This window comes from Numida meleagris, chromosome 5 (genome assembly GCF_002078875.1).
Source record: "Numida meleagris isolate 19003 breed g44 Domestic line chromosome 5, NumMel1.0, whole genome shotgun sequence".
Lineage (NCBI taxonomy): Eukaryota > Metazoa > Chordata > Aves > Galliformes > Numididae > Numida > Numida meleagris.
In genome coordinates, this window is record NC_034413.1 from 19,098,659 (window position 1) to 19,114,572 (window position 15,914).

At 46.1% G+C, this 15,914-nt stretch overlaps 1 protein-coding gene across 7 annotated transcripts in view; it reads left to right on the forward strand.

Annotated features, from left to right (window-relative positions):
- TLL2 (tolloid like 2) overlaps window positions 7–15,914 on the forward strand; it is a 109,310-nt gene continuing 93,402 nt past the window's right edge. For 6 of the 7 annotated variants that reach the window (XR_002439208.1, XR_002439206.1, XR_002439207.1 and 3 more), the window contains exon 1: window positions 7–168. Coding sequence is in view for 4 of the 7 variants with exons in the window: in XM_021398134.1 (XP_021253809.1) it covers window positions 39–168 (130 nt within the window). In the remaining 3 variants the exon portion in view is untranslated. The remainder of the gene's footprint in view (window positions 169–15,914) is intronic. The other variant, XM_021398133.1, reaches the window with a different exon arrangement.

Here is a 15,914-nt window from a genome sequence, read left to right on the forward strand (position 1 = left end):
TCCCGGGCAGTCGCGCCGTGCCGCCCCGCTCCGCCGCCATGGGCCGCGGGGCCGCCCCGCTCCGCCGCCTGCTGCTGTCGCTTCTACTTCTGCCCGGCCCGGGGCTGGCGGCCGGGGACCCGGAGACGGCGGAGGAGCAGATGGAGTACCGCGACCCCTGCAAAGCCGGTAGGAGGGGGGGCGGGCCGCAACTCCGCGAGAAGTTTGGCAGCCGGTGGCGGTCGGTGCGGGCGGCGAGCAGGTGGCTGGCGGCTGGCGGCTGGCTCCGCGCCGGGCTCACCTGGCCGCCCGCCGCGCGGGGCCCCCGCTCCCCGCTGCTCTCCGAAGCCGAGCGCGGACCGGAGGTAACCCCGCTTGCTGTCGCGGCGGCCGTCGGCCGTGCCCCGCCGCTCCCCGCCACCCCTCCCGGGCTGCCCCCGGCCGCTGCTCCGCTGTCCGCGAGTTGTGGCCCTGCGCGTGGGGCACGCGTGCGTTTCTTAGAGAACGACGACACGTTCGTCTCATCTCCTCCCTCACCCACCTGTCACCCGCTCCTCCCAGACGAGAGCCTTTCTAAAACGCTAAGGAAATGCCCAACAGGGCTTTGCGTTTTTTCCCCGTACGAGCGTTTTCCGTGCATTTTTGCAGCGTGTTGGCGGCTGTTTCAACTTGCCCCGGTGGACGGCTCTCTTCCCGAAGTTCTGGTGCGTGCCCGATGAGACAGGACAGCCCCAGCGCTCCGCGGCTCTGCCCGCAGCCCGCAGCCCTGCCCGCAGCTCTGCCTGCCGCCGCTCGGGCTCTCCTGGCGCCCCCCACTCACGGGGAGGGGACGGAGGATCAGAGCGGGTGGAAGCAGCACCGGCTCCGGCTTCAGACATCAGCCAGAGCTCCCTGCCTCTCTGCCTGTGCCAAAGTTACCTATCCTCTCTGGCAAGGCTCCTCTTGCTGCCTTCGCTGCTTTCTCAGAGTTTTTTCCTTCCTGCATTAATGGTGTTGGGTTGTTTCTGAGCGTGTGCTAACTCTTCTTAACCGTTTCGATTTCTTCAAGGGCTTCTGTCATCGCTTGTATCTTAGTTTGCAGGGAACATCAACTCAGATTTTCTCTTTGGAGAACTGGGTTATACTCTTAATGTGATCGTTACCTTTTGGTGCTGGCAATCAGCTGATGTTTCGATCTCGTGAATGGCTTGTCTGCTAGGAAATTGGTAATCAATATCTTGTTAATCGTACTCTTCTTACAGATAACTTTGCACAAAGTCTTGTTTTCTTGGTTCTATAGGAAGGACTTTCTTCATGTGTGGTGTTCTTGGTCCCCCAGCTTTCACTTAAGGAGAGCTGCCCTTGTTACCAGCTGTCTCCTGACTGCTTTCAGGGCGCTTGTAGCTCTGTCTGCTCACAGATGAATTCCATCAAGACAACCTCTGTCAGAGCTCCTCTCTTTATTTTGTATTGCAAATTGTTTAACTGGCCTTGTATGCACTCTGTGTTATAAGTGGAGCGTTTTATTCCAAAATTAATTGGAGTCCTCCTTTATCTGCAGCCTGTTGTTTGCAGAAAACATTCCCTTGATCAGTAAGCCATTTGTGATATGATATGTGTATGTTTTTATTCATTATGAGACCTAGCCCACCCATACACGCTTTGACTGACTTTGTGTCTGCCTCCTATTTGGTAATGAGTTCATCTCTCCTTCTTTCCAGAAAAGCTAGGTTTTAGCAATACGGCTGTGATTCAGACCTGGATACCTTAATTAAAAGGTTAAATTACCTTACCAACACCATTCAGGGAACCTGTGGCGGAAAAAGAGAAAAAAATCCAACCTGTCAATTACCTGCCTTTGCTGCAAGACCCTTCCCTTTCCCTGCAGCTCCCTCATTTCCAGGCTTTCCACCTCTCACTTCTGCTTGTACACAGAGCCTGCACTGAAGCCTCCCTTCATCATACATCCTCGCCTCCTCTTGTCATCGGCATATAAACCCAGTGTGTATTATTCCTGTCAGTCCAGTTCAGTCAGGATCAATTCTGACTTCTCAGTGTTAGTCTCTAATGCTTTTCTAGTGTCTTTCCAACAGAAGGGAAGGAGTGGACAGGACTCTGAAGATCACACAGTTCTTTTCTTAAGTCCAAGACCAGGCTGGCGTCTGTGACAGTGCTGGCAAACGTCAGTCTTTGGTGGATGCTCTCAGCCAGCCTAGAACACCACAGTTTTGGCTTTCCTGTTGCCTAACCTGGGGCTCCAGGAACTGCACTTTAAGTCTGCCTTTTCCACCCAGTCCTTACAGGTGTGGTGGATGGTACTTCTGCTTTGTTGCAGCCTTTTTCACCTGTGAGCAGTGCTTGTCTTATGTTTCCTGTGTGCCAGTCTACTTTTCTGTAGGCAGTATCACTCTTTCAGTCTGTCCTGGTACGCTGTGCTTTCTGGCTCTCTAAGCCACCTTCTCTCCGTGTGGGTTGTCTCAGTCTAAACTGAAATGCAGGGTGCTTAGGCTGCAAGACATTTCTTACCTGCCATGTGCCTGTCTCTATGCACTGAGCACATCCAGTTTTTGATGTTGGCCCGAAACCAAAGCAGGCAGGACTTTTACTGCATGGACTTGTTAGACAACACCCCTCCTCCTCTCTCTGCTGTTCATTCATGTGCTTCGTCCTCTTCCAATATTAGACCATTAATAGACCTAAGCAGGGGTTCTGTGCTGTAAACATCATCCTAAAGTACTGAAGTCCAGCCAAAGTTAATGAGCTGCACCTCTGTACATGAGATGTGGTGAAGACACCTCTAATGGTGTCGGTCCTCTATGTTGGGCTATATAGGGGCAATTGTCTAATGATTATGTAGGAAATCTGTCAAGCTCTGTTCCTGATGTGCTGTAACATTGTCAAGTCTATTTAACTTCCTTGAGCCTGAGTTTCTCCACTAGTGGGACATCATCACAATTTGTCTAGAAGAACGACTGGCAAGAGGACAGCTCAGACGCTGTATGCTTTATGAGAGCAAGCTTTTGGTTGTCTTTGGAGCTGGCACTGTGAGACTTGCGGTGGTATTCCCCTTGCCACTGCAGTTACAGCTTCCTGTGTATGGTATTGTGGCTGCAGGTTACGTGCAGACTCTAGCCCATTGCAAAGACAGAGGCAGCTCCTCTAATTCAGTGTTTTCTGAAGCTGTTAAAACTATAGTGCTGTACTTCACTTCTACAGGCTGATGGCTGTGACCTAAAGGACATGATGGATTTAAATCTGGCAGGTTAAGAAGTGAAAGCTTGCCAATTCCTTACCCTGCAGCTCATGCCCTGAGGGTGAGTGCAGACTGCTGATGGTTCATCTACTAGGCCCTCAGTGAAAAACCTGGCACGTTTCCCTCTGTTGCACTAGCTGTGGGTGTAATAATCTCTCACAGCAAGGCAAGACAGACAGCAGCACGGTGCAGTAACCTCTTAAGTCACTGCAACTACTGGGCTACTGGTATAAACGTGTCCAGCCACCGGGACTCAGCTGATGATAACTCTACTGCCTTTTAGTCTCTAATTCCAGCCATCCTTTATTTCCTTTTCATAATCTATGGCTGCTTTCTTGCCTTTTGGTAGGGTAGGAAATGTCTGAATGAATGGTAAAGGGAGAACTGAGGCAGGGCTGCACAGTTGGTTTGGGTTGCCAGGGGAGATGGCAGTGCTGACTCTGCTTGGTGGTTTTTGCTGAGTGTTGTGTCGTGTCACTGGAGCTTTTAGAAGGGAACGGTACAAAGGTTCCTTCTCAGGCTCTGTTATAGGTGGAAAAATGTCATAAGCCTGACCTGTGCTTAGGATAGAGCTGCTGCTCACAGAGTACAGCTAAAGATACCTAGGCCATGGTGCAGGCCTCAGTGCAGCTGCCTGGCAGAGAGGTGGGTTCATAGATTGTCTGAGTTGGAAGGGAGCCACAAGGATCATAGAGTGCAAACCCTGGTTCCACACAGGACCACCTCAAATTCAAACTGATGTCTGAGAGCGTTATCCAAACACAGCTTGATCTCCAGCATGCAGGGCTGGGCCCATTGCCCTGGGCAGCCTGTTCCATGCCCACCACCGTCTGGTGCAGAACCTTTCCCTAACCCCGACCTGCCCCTCCCCTGACACAGCTCCATGCCGTTCCCTCGGGCCCTGTCGCTGCCACCAGAGAGTAGAGCTCAGCGCTGCCCCTCCGCTCCCCGTGGGGAGCTGCAGCCACTATGAGGTCTCCTCTGAGCTGAGCTGAGCAAACCAAGCCTGGCATAGAGTGGCTGCAAAACAGGAAGATAGCACCAGAAAACTGAGTTAATCCCTGAGGATTTTGCAAAGTGCTGGGGATGTGAGCTCAGGAGGGCCAAAAATGTGAAGGGACTGCTGGAGAGTTTAGCAGTAGTCTTATCTCCTCTGTTTCTTTATTACTTGAAAAGCTGTTAGAAAACAAATCTGGCAGTGATAGAGCAACTCTTCCTGCCGAGCTGTTGCTCGTTCAAGGGTGAATGCAGTTTGCCCAGTCGTAGGTAGGCACTGTGTGTATCTCTTCCTGCTGGTTTGATCCAACAGATTCTAAATGTCCCACAACAGAGGTCTTAAGCCTTGACTGAGTGCTGTTCAAAGTGAACTTCCCACAGGGAGATGCAAATTGTGCTTTGCTTTTGTTCTGTTCCTCCTAGCTCTCCCTCTGTAAAGGCACAGCGCCTTTTGTCCTGGAGGCAGTGAATTTCACTTGAGTTGTGGTATAAAACTCAGAAGTCACATGCAGACATTTCTTTGGGAAGCTGAGGAACTTGCTGTTAGGAACCGAAAGCCCTGGGGGGCTAATCAAATGGGAAGGAGGAGGGGAGAATCTGTGAAGTCCAGTTTTCATGAATATTGCTTGGGCTTTGAGTTTTCTCCATCAGAGCACAGATCCATCACATTAGCAGGGAAACTTGAAAGCTCTTTGCAGGCTACCCAGTGAATCCAGCCCACTCACCCTGGGAGGGCCTGCAGTGACAGACATGAGAATAAGCCTGACTCTTGATCAGGGCTTTCTTGCATTCTTGCAAGATGTCCTTTTTTGGGGGGGCAATGGTGTGAGTACTGGCAAAGCATTATCTAACCTGCCCTTTGCTTAGCAATTGCAGGTTCCTGTGGAGGAATCTCATTTGTGTCTTACTGATTTTTCTATAAAGCTTTGAAGCCTCTGAGCTGGTGTGGAAAGTCCAGGTGAGCAACCATGGGGCTGTAGTGCAGCTATCAGTGTCTCCGGCTCTGAGTCATAGAAGATGGTGGTGGGAGATGCTGACTTAGCCGAGGGCGGCCAATATGATGGCGTCAGTACTGGGAGCTGAATACTGGTCTCCTGAAGCTATGGGAAGCTATATGGACTTCTAAAAAAATAGTTCCCCTCTTCCATTTTTTGACACCCATACTTAAACATGTGCTTTGAGGTAAGAGTCTGGGATATAACCCAACCTGTGGGTTCCTCGTCGCTGTTACGAATGTTTACAGACAAAGCGACTAACTCTTTCAAGCAATCGTTCCCCTTACATTTTTTTCGCCAGTAGGTCATAGCAAGGGTTAAATCCCCAAGGAGGATGTTGACTGAGTCTTTTTGGGTGGTCTGCGAAAGAATGAGAGAACAGACTATTAATTTACCTGCTTTGGGGAGGTGACAGCAATTAAAGGGAAAACAGGTGGGTGAAGACTACTGGGGACACTGTCTTTATGTGCATTCAGAGATGTTGCCGTTTGCTGTTGGGAAGGCTATTTTTTGCAGTGGAGTAGAGCTGCAGTAGAAACTTCTGCCTTAAAGGGAAGATAAAAAGTGACTTTCGTTATAATCCTCGCCAAACACAAACTGATGGTTACGGCTTAAAGTAAAATTAACCACAAATCATTTTCTTGATTGAAATTTCCAGGTCCAGAATCCATTGGTGTGGTGAACTTGAGAGCAAAATCTTATGATTGCTGGGCACAGAAACACTTAAAATCTGTGTCTGGAGGCTTTCCAACATTTAGCTGTCTCCTTGGTGTCCAAAAAACCATGCTTGATCTTTGACACTTCTTGGGATGTGTTGAATCTACTTGTCCTGCATGAGATTTAACTCTCAATGCTATACATACAACTCAATATTTAGCAATGGGCAGGACAAGGGATGGGCAAACTTTGTATGTGGGAGTTGTATTTCCAGAAAGAAGGCTGGTAGAGTGGGGAAGAAGTGTTTTGGTTGTCATGGACACTTCTTTGTAAAGAACTTTTAGAGCTTTTATTGAGGTTTACAGTCTTAGTGCAGTTCACAGGTGTGTGCCCTTGACCATAACCTGTGCAGGCTTGATCAGAGAGGATAGCTCATTCCTCAGGTGTTCTGTAGCATAAGATTAGTAAGTCAAAGAGCCCCAGCCAAAGGAATTTAGAAAGCTATGCTGCATATCCTTCAGGCTTCAAAAGTCCATAAAGCAGAGCTTTGGTTTAAGGTAATTCCCACTTGTAAAATTGTATTTTACCCTCACAGTACTGCTAGTTTTCATTCTCCTCCTGTCCTAACCTCCTGTGTAGTGTTTATGCCTTGCTGAATGGCTCACCCTAGAGCTAGCTGCATCTTTTCAATAAGCCACTTCTTTCTCACTGCTGAAACTGTGTCCATGAGTATTTCCCAGGTAAGCAGCTGCTGCCCCAGTCTAAATGAGGGAGAATCTTATAATTACAAATACCCCCTGTAGTCTGTTCAGACTGACGCATTTCTGCTTGTGAAATTGCAGGTGCAATGTGCTTATGTGTTAAATCTTCTAGAGCCCTTCCTCTAATACGTCCATTTTCCTTTTACCCCCCTCTCCGTTTTGCCTTAGCTGCAGACACCCATGTGCTCTCTGTCTGCTTCACTGTGTTTCCTGCAGGTTCGTTTCTGGTGTTCCCCCATCTCCCTTCTCCTGAAGCTCTCTTTGGTTCCTGCCAGAAGTAGTTGCTCAAATCTTTCTCTCCTGTCTCATTGTCTCATGTGTTCTGAGATGCTTGCTCCCTCAGTCTGTGTGGGGTGCTCTTTCTCTTCTCTCCTGTCCCAGCATTAGCTCATGACATTCTCCCAGTTGTCTGTAGGTTCTTACATCCTCAGTAGTCTGAACAGTAGCCCTGTACTGTATTGTGTGTTTACATGCTGTGTTGCTCTTATAATGAACTGGTTCTGTGGAAAAGGCCATTTGCTGTAGTATGTGGGTTGCTTTACCAATCTCTTTTCCCCCAGGAGACCAGAGGGAAATGATAGGCCTGGCTCCTGTGAATCTGAGTCCAGACCTGTTTGTACCAAATAATGGTGCTGGGACTGGTGAGAACACTGACCAGATGAGAAGCTTGTTTGTATGCTCTTTTCAGAGACAGGCAACTTTGGAAGAAAGGAGGCACTTCTGACAGTGAATGGCCACCCTGTCCTTGATCGTGAATATTGCAGATACGAACCTGCAACAAAACTGCTTTCACCTAGTGCTGAAATGTGCTTACACTGCTCAGAAAGGACGGATGATTGATTAGAAACTGTTATTGTTTTGATTCAGATACTTAGGACTTGTGCTTTTTATACCCTTTGTTATAGCTGAGTGTCTCGAAAATGCTGATCTCAACGGGTATGTATTCTTTGATGTTCAGATCCTCACTAGCGCTTCCTGAACAGGAAGGTTCCAGTCAATAGAAACTGCTTAAATGTGCAAAGAAGCCTTTGATTAAACAACTGTCAATGTCTGATTGCTCCTTCTCAGCCAGTTTGTGTCAGCCCAGCTTGGAATGAAGAGAAACTGTTAACTGTGTGTTGAGAAGGAAATCCACTCTAAACACCAGCCAATGGTAAATCACCCTCTGGTTTGGCCAATACAAATTGTCGGAGAAGGGCAGCTGCTGCTGGTTCATGAATCAGTTCAGCTTTAGACCCAGACAAAAATTCATGACCTCTCAAGTCATTTTGTATTCATGTAAATACTAGCACCCATGCAAAACAGCACCTGTTTCACCTCCCAGTTCACAAACCCCAAACAATTTTGAGAGCAAACCATCCCAGTGTTAGATGTTCAAGCAAACTTAGTATTTTATCTCAATTTGTTCAGAATTAGTTGTGGAGTAATGCGGAGTCCCTTTGCCTACTTGTTATAAGCAGATTGATACAGTCCTGGACAATACTGAGAATTACCTTTCTCCGGTTCTCGTGTCATAGCTGTGGGTGTTGCCAGTCTTCCATGTCTCATTAGCACAACTTTGAATTTAGATAGCATTGCCTGCAAAAATAGCATTGCCTAGTCGTCAGTGTTTTCATTTGCTTTGAACTTTGCCAAAGTTTGCTGTTTTGTTTACTATTTTGCATGCTGAATTTCAGGATTTCAGGTCAGAAGTGCTGAGGGTTTGCTCTTTTCAGAGAATAGAATTTGGAGAAGAGAGATTTATGTATGAACTGTACCCTGCCTTCCACTAGCATTGGCTAGACATAATGGAGGAGATGATCCCTGCTCTAGTGGCACGTGTCTGCTGTGGAAGGAGAGGGCTGCCTGCTGCGGCGTGCGTCTTGGCAGGGTGCTATGTGGTGAAGACATTTGTTGATTGGTTTTGCTTTAAATTTCCCCAGGTATAAAAATAGATGCACTAGATTTGCCAAGTCAAAGCTCCCTCTTGCAGAAATGACAGAATCAAGTCTGCTATGGGGCTTGTAATGGAGCTTCTTGTGCATGAAGGGAGACTTGAATTATGTGCAGCTCTGGAGCTCTGTGCCTATTCTGAGACTGCACCAAATATATGTAACAAAGGGGACTTTGGGGTACATTGCCTGTGTCTGTTATAGAAGTTGGGTAGAGCGTAGAAAATGAGGCTGCAGAAGAAGCCTGGGTTGCTGCAGGGCAAATAAATTTGAGCTTTGCTGGACTTGAGAAACCCCAGACTGAGAAGCAGCAGTTGGTAAATGATTCTGCCAGGCCAAGAAGCTGGTAGGCAGTGGGGGAACATAATATAGCGACCTATGAGTGAGGGGATCTTGAAATGGCTGGAAATCGTGGACCTACGTTTCCCTTATTGAGTGTTTTGGGCCTAAGTAGGACTATTCCTTGGGTGGCTGTTATAGTTACCTCAAGCTAGATGAGGACAGAGGAGTGATAAAACAGCGAAGTTCTTTAGTAATTTCTTGAAGCCTGTTAGTAGGGCTCCCAGCAGTAGAAATCGCATCTCAAAGTTAGATGCACCTTGCTTTGCAGTATCAAGGTATTTGATACTTTAGAGGCCTAATTTAGATTTCTGTGGCCATCAGGTTTGTACTCTGCCATTGTCCATGTACTTCTGTGTTGGTTTATCTGCTGCTGGTGTACTCTTGACAAGAGAAATGCAGATCTCTTTCACTAAAAGTGAACTTTAAGAAGTTTTGGCTGCTGGGCCAAGAACTTTCTGAGTTATTTGTACAGTGTGAGTTCAGGTATGGGCTGTTTTTCATAGTGCTGTTGCAGTTACTCTGATTAGAGTCCTACAGTCCAGTTTGTTTTTTACCTGCTGATGCTACTGACCTGGAAAGGCACAGGTGCTCCAGTTCTTGGTACTTACCCTCTGGGGTTGCTTTTGCAGTGGAAGAGAAGCCTGTTGTTTGCGCTGATGTTGATATTGGAAGTGTGTTTTGCTCAGTGACACTCAGAGCTGCAGCTGGCCCTTGTATATTAAGCTGCTGATGTGTTGTGCACTTGAACACTGCTTGGATTTAATCTCTAACCTTTGATTGTTCTTGAAAGCATGTTCTAGGGATTGCATTCCCACCCACACTGCTCCTATGACCCTTTCCATTTCCTGGGTGTCTAAGTACAGAACAGAAAAGATTCATTAACCTGGCAAGTAACCTCTTTTTATGGGGGAAGTGATTTTCCGTCACGCTCTGTTAGATCCTATTGATTTCTGTTTTTCCCCTCTTTGGCCTCTTCTGCAATATATTCTCTTCTTTGTCATGCTTCAGTAAGAAGGTGATATGTGATATGCTGGTGTTTTGGTGTCTTTTTTTTCCTTCTTTTTCTGTTTCTTAGCCTGGGATCTCCTAAGGCCATTGCCAATGTTCCCAAGGCTCCGCCTTTTCTTGGAAAGCTTTGTTGTTAAGGTAAACTGTTGTTTAGTAATAGGATACTGACATTAGGACTAAGACCTCCTGGCTGTCCTCCTTTTTTCTTGACACCGAAGAGCATTTGCTATTCTTTTGCTCTCTTTTCACATTGTACAATTATTAATCTCTTGGAAAAGGTATGATGTGTTTGCTGCAGAGTTTGCAACTGTGTGTGAAATAGAGACCTTAAAACCATCAAGCATGGCTGCTCTTTTTGTCATAGGCAGTGTTGACTGCTGAGTCCTGATGCTTTTGCTGAGCCTGCATACATCACAGCTACATCTCTGATTTTTGGGCTGAATCTTTGCAGTAACTATTTGGAGAAATAGTTTCCCTTCCAAAAGTACACTTGCACTTCTCCTAATTTTTTAGCTTTCACAGTTACAAGAAGCAATGTTCTGAAGAAATGGTTGGCCTTCATGTTGCCTTCCCCTAGTGCTATTCAGGTTCAGTGGATCAGAATGGGGACCTCTGTCCGAAGGGAGAAAGAGCACTCACTATGGCAAGGTTTGCCAACCAGGCTGGCCTAAAGGAAGATGCATGAAGAGCAGTTCCTATTAATTTATCAGTCTTAGTCTTTTGAATAAAAGTCCCCAGACTGCCGTGTGACTGGTATTTCTGAATTTTATGTGAGAGTCTGACAAGTTGCAAGTAGCCTGTGAAAGAACATTTCTATCTTTTGTGTGTTTTCTTCCATCCATTCTGAAATATGTGCTGCTCACCCAGAATCCCTGCCTTGGGTAGAACTTGTCCAGAATGCACTAGGGACTTGCAGGCTTTCTCCTGGCCCAGAATAATTCCTAGCCTTTTGGGTCTTCTGTCTGTGTGTAGAATAGGAAGATTACAGCTGAATTAAGTGATAGAATGCCTATGTGTGCCTGTGGAAAAGGGCTGTCTTTGGAGGAGAAAGCGGAATTGGAAGCTGTCATTGCAAAACTGGTTAAGCTGGGGGTGTTAGTATCAGCAGAAGGTATCATCAAACTTGCAACTAATGGCTAGGGAGGCTTTGAAAGGATATTCGCTATCCAGTGTAAAAGCTTGGTTGGGGCTTGGTCACCAGTCCCTGCAGGGTGCAGAATGCCCTTTCAATCAATACAGAGGCTAAAGGGATTGTGTTTTTGGTGCGTACATGTCTTTTGTGCATTAGAAATGGACCTCTCTGCCCTGTGATGCTGCTGTGTGGTGCAGGCAACCACTACTTCCTTGAGGGCTGACCTGAGGATACTTCTTCCACTGGAGGGAGAAACTCTGGAATCAGCCCTGTCTTGGAAAGACTGGAGGAGAATGATGGGGCTGTGTTGCACATGGTGCCACTTCTCTCATTCCTCCGCTACTGATGATGAAGAGAGTGTGACATACAAACCAGAAGTCCGGTGTGTTCTAAGCTCCTTGTTACTCATTATGAAAAACCTGCCAGCAACCTCCTTTACACTGTCACAAGCCAAGGTTCTGGCTTTGTCTCCAGTCCCCTGCTTTACCCCACGTTTTGCTAACGTACATGAATGCAAAGTCCTGAAATTCAGGTTCATGGTTCCAAAGTTCATGGTCTTGAGAATAAACAAAAAACTATTGTGATGGCTGCGGGCTGGGTACCCCATTAACCCGGAGTCATGAATATTTATTACATTGGATTACAAAAGAACATAGAGACTATATTGTATTTCCTATAACTTTATTTCCATGGCATCTTTTTCTTGCTGGGTCACTTTAATGTAAGCTTTGCTTATTTAGTTGCACACTTTAAGCCGATTAACTTTTTACTAATAAAATGTGTGTTGACTCCCTTTGTCCCAGCTCCTGTTTGTTTGTACCTACACTCCTCTGACAAAGAGTCGCAGAGAACTGCTTTAAGCTTTGGCTAAATCCCCCTGCTGGAAGCTTTGAACAAGCTGAATGTGTCTGGGGGTGATTTCAGTCTTGCATTTTCTCTCTTGTCCTGTCACTGCCTGGAAGTTGGGCCTTGCAGAGCAAACTCTTCTGAACACCTCCTTCGTTTCTGAAACCATTTGTGCTGCTGTGGAGTTTGGCAAGAGTAATTCAGCCTGTTATTGTCACTCTCTGAGCTGGGTCAGAATAAAGCCAGCTTCTTACTACTAGTGATGGGGGCAACAGGAGAAGCTTTCCTGCCATAAAGAATAATCTGTGGTTCTTTATGTTCAGTAGTTTCCCAGCTGGTAACTGCATTATTCCTTCTTTGCTTACAAACCTTGCTCTGCCATTCAATGCCCAACATATTCTATGTTCTACTGTTGGTTGTTCTCAGATGATTAAATCCTATTTTTTTTGTAAAAGTTGCTCTATAAAAATTTTCCTTTTCCATCAAAGGCAATTCAGACCAGAATTCTAAACTTAGTTGGGAACCTAAAGATATGGATAAGCACTTGGAAAATATTTTAAAATTTTTTTTATAAATTTGCTCCTTTGTGTTTGAAGCTTTGCTAAAGCTGCAATAATCCCTTAGAAATTGTGTGAGTATTTTAAGACAACTGATCTGCCTCCAAACAAACTCAACAGCCTGTTTCCATTGAGCCAGCAGCAAATGCCAAGGAAAGTACGGAAAAGCAGGGTAATGAGAGGGTGGTATGTTCTCCAAAAAGTTTTCATAACTCTTGTAGGTTCTATGATCCCTGAGCCAGAAATCATAGAATCGTTAAAATTGGAAAAGACCACTAAGATCTTCTAGTCCAACTGTCAAATTTTCACCACCATGCCCACTAAACCATGTCTCTCAGTGCCACATCTCCACAGGCATTGGATATTGCTTCCACACCTTTTCTTCATTACTAAGCCACATTTTGGGGAAACTGACTTCTTGCAACTGAAGATTATGTTGTTAACATGCAGGCAGTGACCGCTCAAAATCTTGAAGAGAATTATTACCTCTGGGATCTTCAGCCTGTGTACAGTTGTCAATAAATTGATTGTGTGGGCAAACGCTATGTCTGTGAGTGTTTGTACAGAACTCTGTGGGGGAATGTGGGCATAGGGTGCTGAGTGCACCACTGCTGCACAACCAAAGGAGCATTTGCAGAAAGACAGAGCCATAGACTGACTGAGGCTGGAGGGGCCCTCTGGAGGCTATGTGAGGGGCTGTAAGAAAGAAGAGGAAATACTTTTTAGCAGAGTCTATGTGATAGGACAAGGGGAAATGGTTTCAAATGAAAAGAGGGGAGATTTATACTGAATATAAGAAAAAGTTTCTTATGATGAAGGTAGTGAAGCAGTGGCACAGGTTGCTCAGAGAAGTGGTGGATACCCCATCCCTGGAGACATTCAAGGCCAGGGTGGATGGGGCTCTGAGCAACGTGATCGAGCTGTAGGTGTCCCTGTTCATTGCAGGAGAGTTGAACCAGATGACTTTTAAAGGTCCCTTCCAACTTTAATGATTCTTTGATTTAATGCAGACCAGCCGCTGCTGGAGCAAATGCCTGGGAGCTACATCTTTTCTGATCAAGCACAATGAAAATGTCCTTCTGCAATAAATGAACCTCACCCCTTTTGTTACCTTTTTTTTTTTCTTTTTCCAGTGGGACTGGTGACCCTGCCTTCTGTAGATACCCAGGAGTGCCTCTGACAAAGTCTCACAGCTATAGGAAACTGGAACCAGTTTGCATTTTTTTGGGCTGGAGTTCTTCCTGATACTGGCCTGCCTAGGGCTGGGAATTTTTTTTGGATTCTGAGCCAAAAAATGGCTTTTCTGCCTCAAAACAAGGCTAATGCAAAGAGACCTTACTGGCAGTGTTAAACTCTGGCAACTGTCTCATAGCAGCTCTGTCTCCTCTCCCCTTTGCCCTCTGCTTTTGTAAAACTGCAGCCTCCCACTTCAAAGACAGCCACACTCCTGACACAAGACTATTTGCTATCCAGAGGGCACAAACATCTTGTCAGGGGAATAAGTTGTTTTCATTGTAAAGACAATTCATTAAGGCTGGGAAATGTCAAAATTGAAGTTGCTTTTGCACATTCAATCCAGCCCTGCTTATGTGTAGTGATAGTCACTAATTATACGACTGCATTACGCTGCTACTGGAATAGATCCAGCTCTGGGGTGAAGCAGACGGATGATGACAGCAATCCTTTCTCTTCTCTTGCGAAACCAGGGAGGTGCACAGTGAGCAAGGATGAAAAAGCCTCTGTCTTTTAGACAGCTGAGTGGCATCATGGCAGAGTGCATACTGATGCTCTGCATCAGTGTTCCTACATGCTCATAAGTGAGCTGTGGCACCAGTCTTTTCAAAGATTCTTAATACCTTCGTGATTTTCTGGGTGCTTGACATGGGAGCATATAGATTACTTGTGAAAGTGCTAAGTCCTTGCTACCGCAAAGGAGGAAGCTGAGCTCTGACACAGAAAGTGCAGGGCTAATGTACAGGGCTCAGCTGGGGTTTTTCAGAGAGGGATGGCCAGCAGAAGCAGTGCCTCCTTGAGGCTGTGTATTTTGTGTAACCTTGTGAATGTTTGTGAAGGCCTAGCGTGAGTGACTTTGGGTGTTTAGGAGTCAAGGCTGGAAAGGGGTGGGTGGGCATGCTGCAGTAGGAGGCCATCCTCTGGCGAGGGAGGGCTCAGCAGCTGCTCTGTAAGTCAGCTGTGTCCAGTTATGCTGCGGTTGTGGCCACTTTATTGTGGTGCAAGTCTTGGCTGCTGCTGAGGAAGACAGTCTTTCCTCCCACCTTCCGCCTTCCTTCTCCCTGTATTAACTGAGCTTTGGGGAGAGAGTGCAATCAGAGTCTGATCTGGTTGAGAAGAAAGTTTTTTACCGAGTTGGTTTCCACACAGACTGATTCTTTGACTGATGTTTCTTCCCAGTTTTGTGAGTGCTTGTGGTAGTGCAGGAGTGGCCACAGAACCAAGTGACTGGTAAAGAGGAAAGGGAGAAAAAACAGCTGCTTTAGGGAGGTAACCAACAGTTCTGCAGGCTGCATTCATAGTGAAATGGTATTTTTGTTTTGCTTGTGCTTGCCTTGTCGTGATCACTTGTCACTGGCTGTCATGGCTGTAGCTAATTGTCACTAAGAGATCCTCCAATTTCCATGAAGTTATAGAATATTTTGTTAGCGATCAAACAGGACTGGAAAGCTCTAACAAGAGTGTGTTACCAGTTTATTGGAGGTGTGGAAGGTAGATCATATTTGCATATGCATGAAGCACAAGCTATGTTTAATGTTATTTTGTGCTGGATGGCTTTAGAAAGTTTCACTGCATAAGGAGGGAGAGCTATGTTAGTCTGGCCTCTCTTTCTACCATTTCCAAGGATATGAGGGAATAACAACAGCTCCTTCAAATTACTTAATTCTATGGTTTTATGCTGGTTCTTGACATCTGTTGTGATATGATACTATGTGATTTATCATGAAGGGCCTTCAAATGGTCGTTTCCTTCTGAGATCCTTCTGTCTTCAGAGCCTTTGATTCTACTTTTGATCTTGGTCTGTGAATAATTATATTTTTTATGAGTTCTACCTTGTCTTTTCAAATGGCCGTGAGTTGATTTTCCTTCTGTAGAAAATCTTCAGTGCACTGATTTCCATTCCTGGAAAGACTTGTGTGTTCTTCAGTAATATCCTCAAAAGTTTACTGGATAAGACAGACCATAATGTTATAGCCTGAGTATGTTCCTAGCACTTTCTGAGGGTGGCCGTTGCAACTTCATGTACCCCAGACTTCCTGGAGAGATGAAGATAAGAAATATCTCCTATAACTTGGGCCCAAGGCAGGAGGCTGCACTGAACAGGACCCTGTTACTAGTGGAGAGAGGAGAGATGTCTGCCTATAGCACGCTGAATCACACAGCTTTTTCTTTCATTTCAGCTGCTTAACAGGATTACACGAGGAGTGGTTTCTGCCTCCGGGCATTTAGTGCCTATGGAGATCTG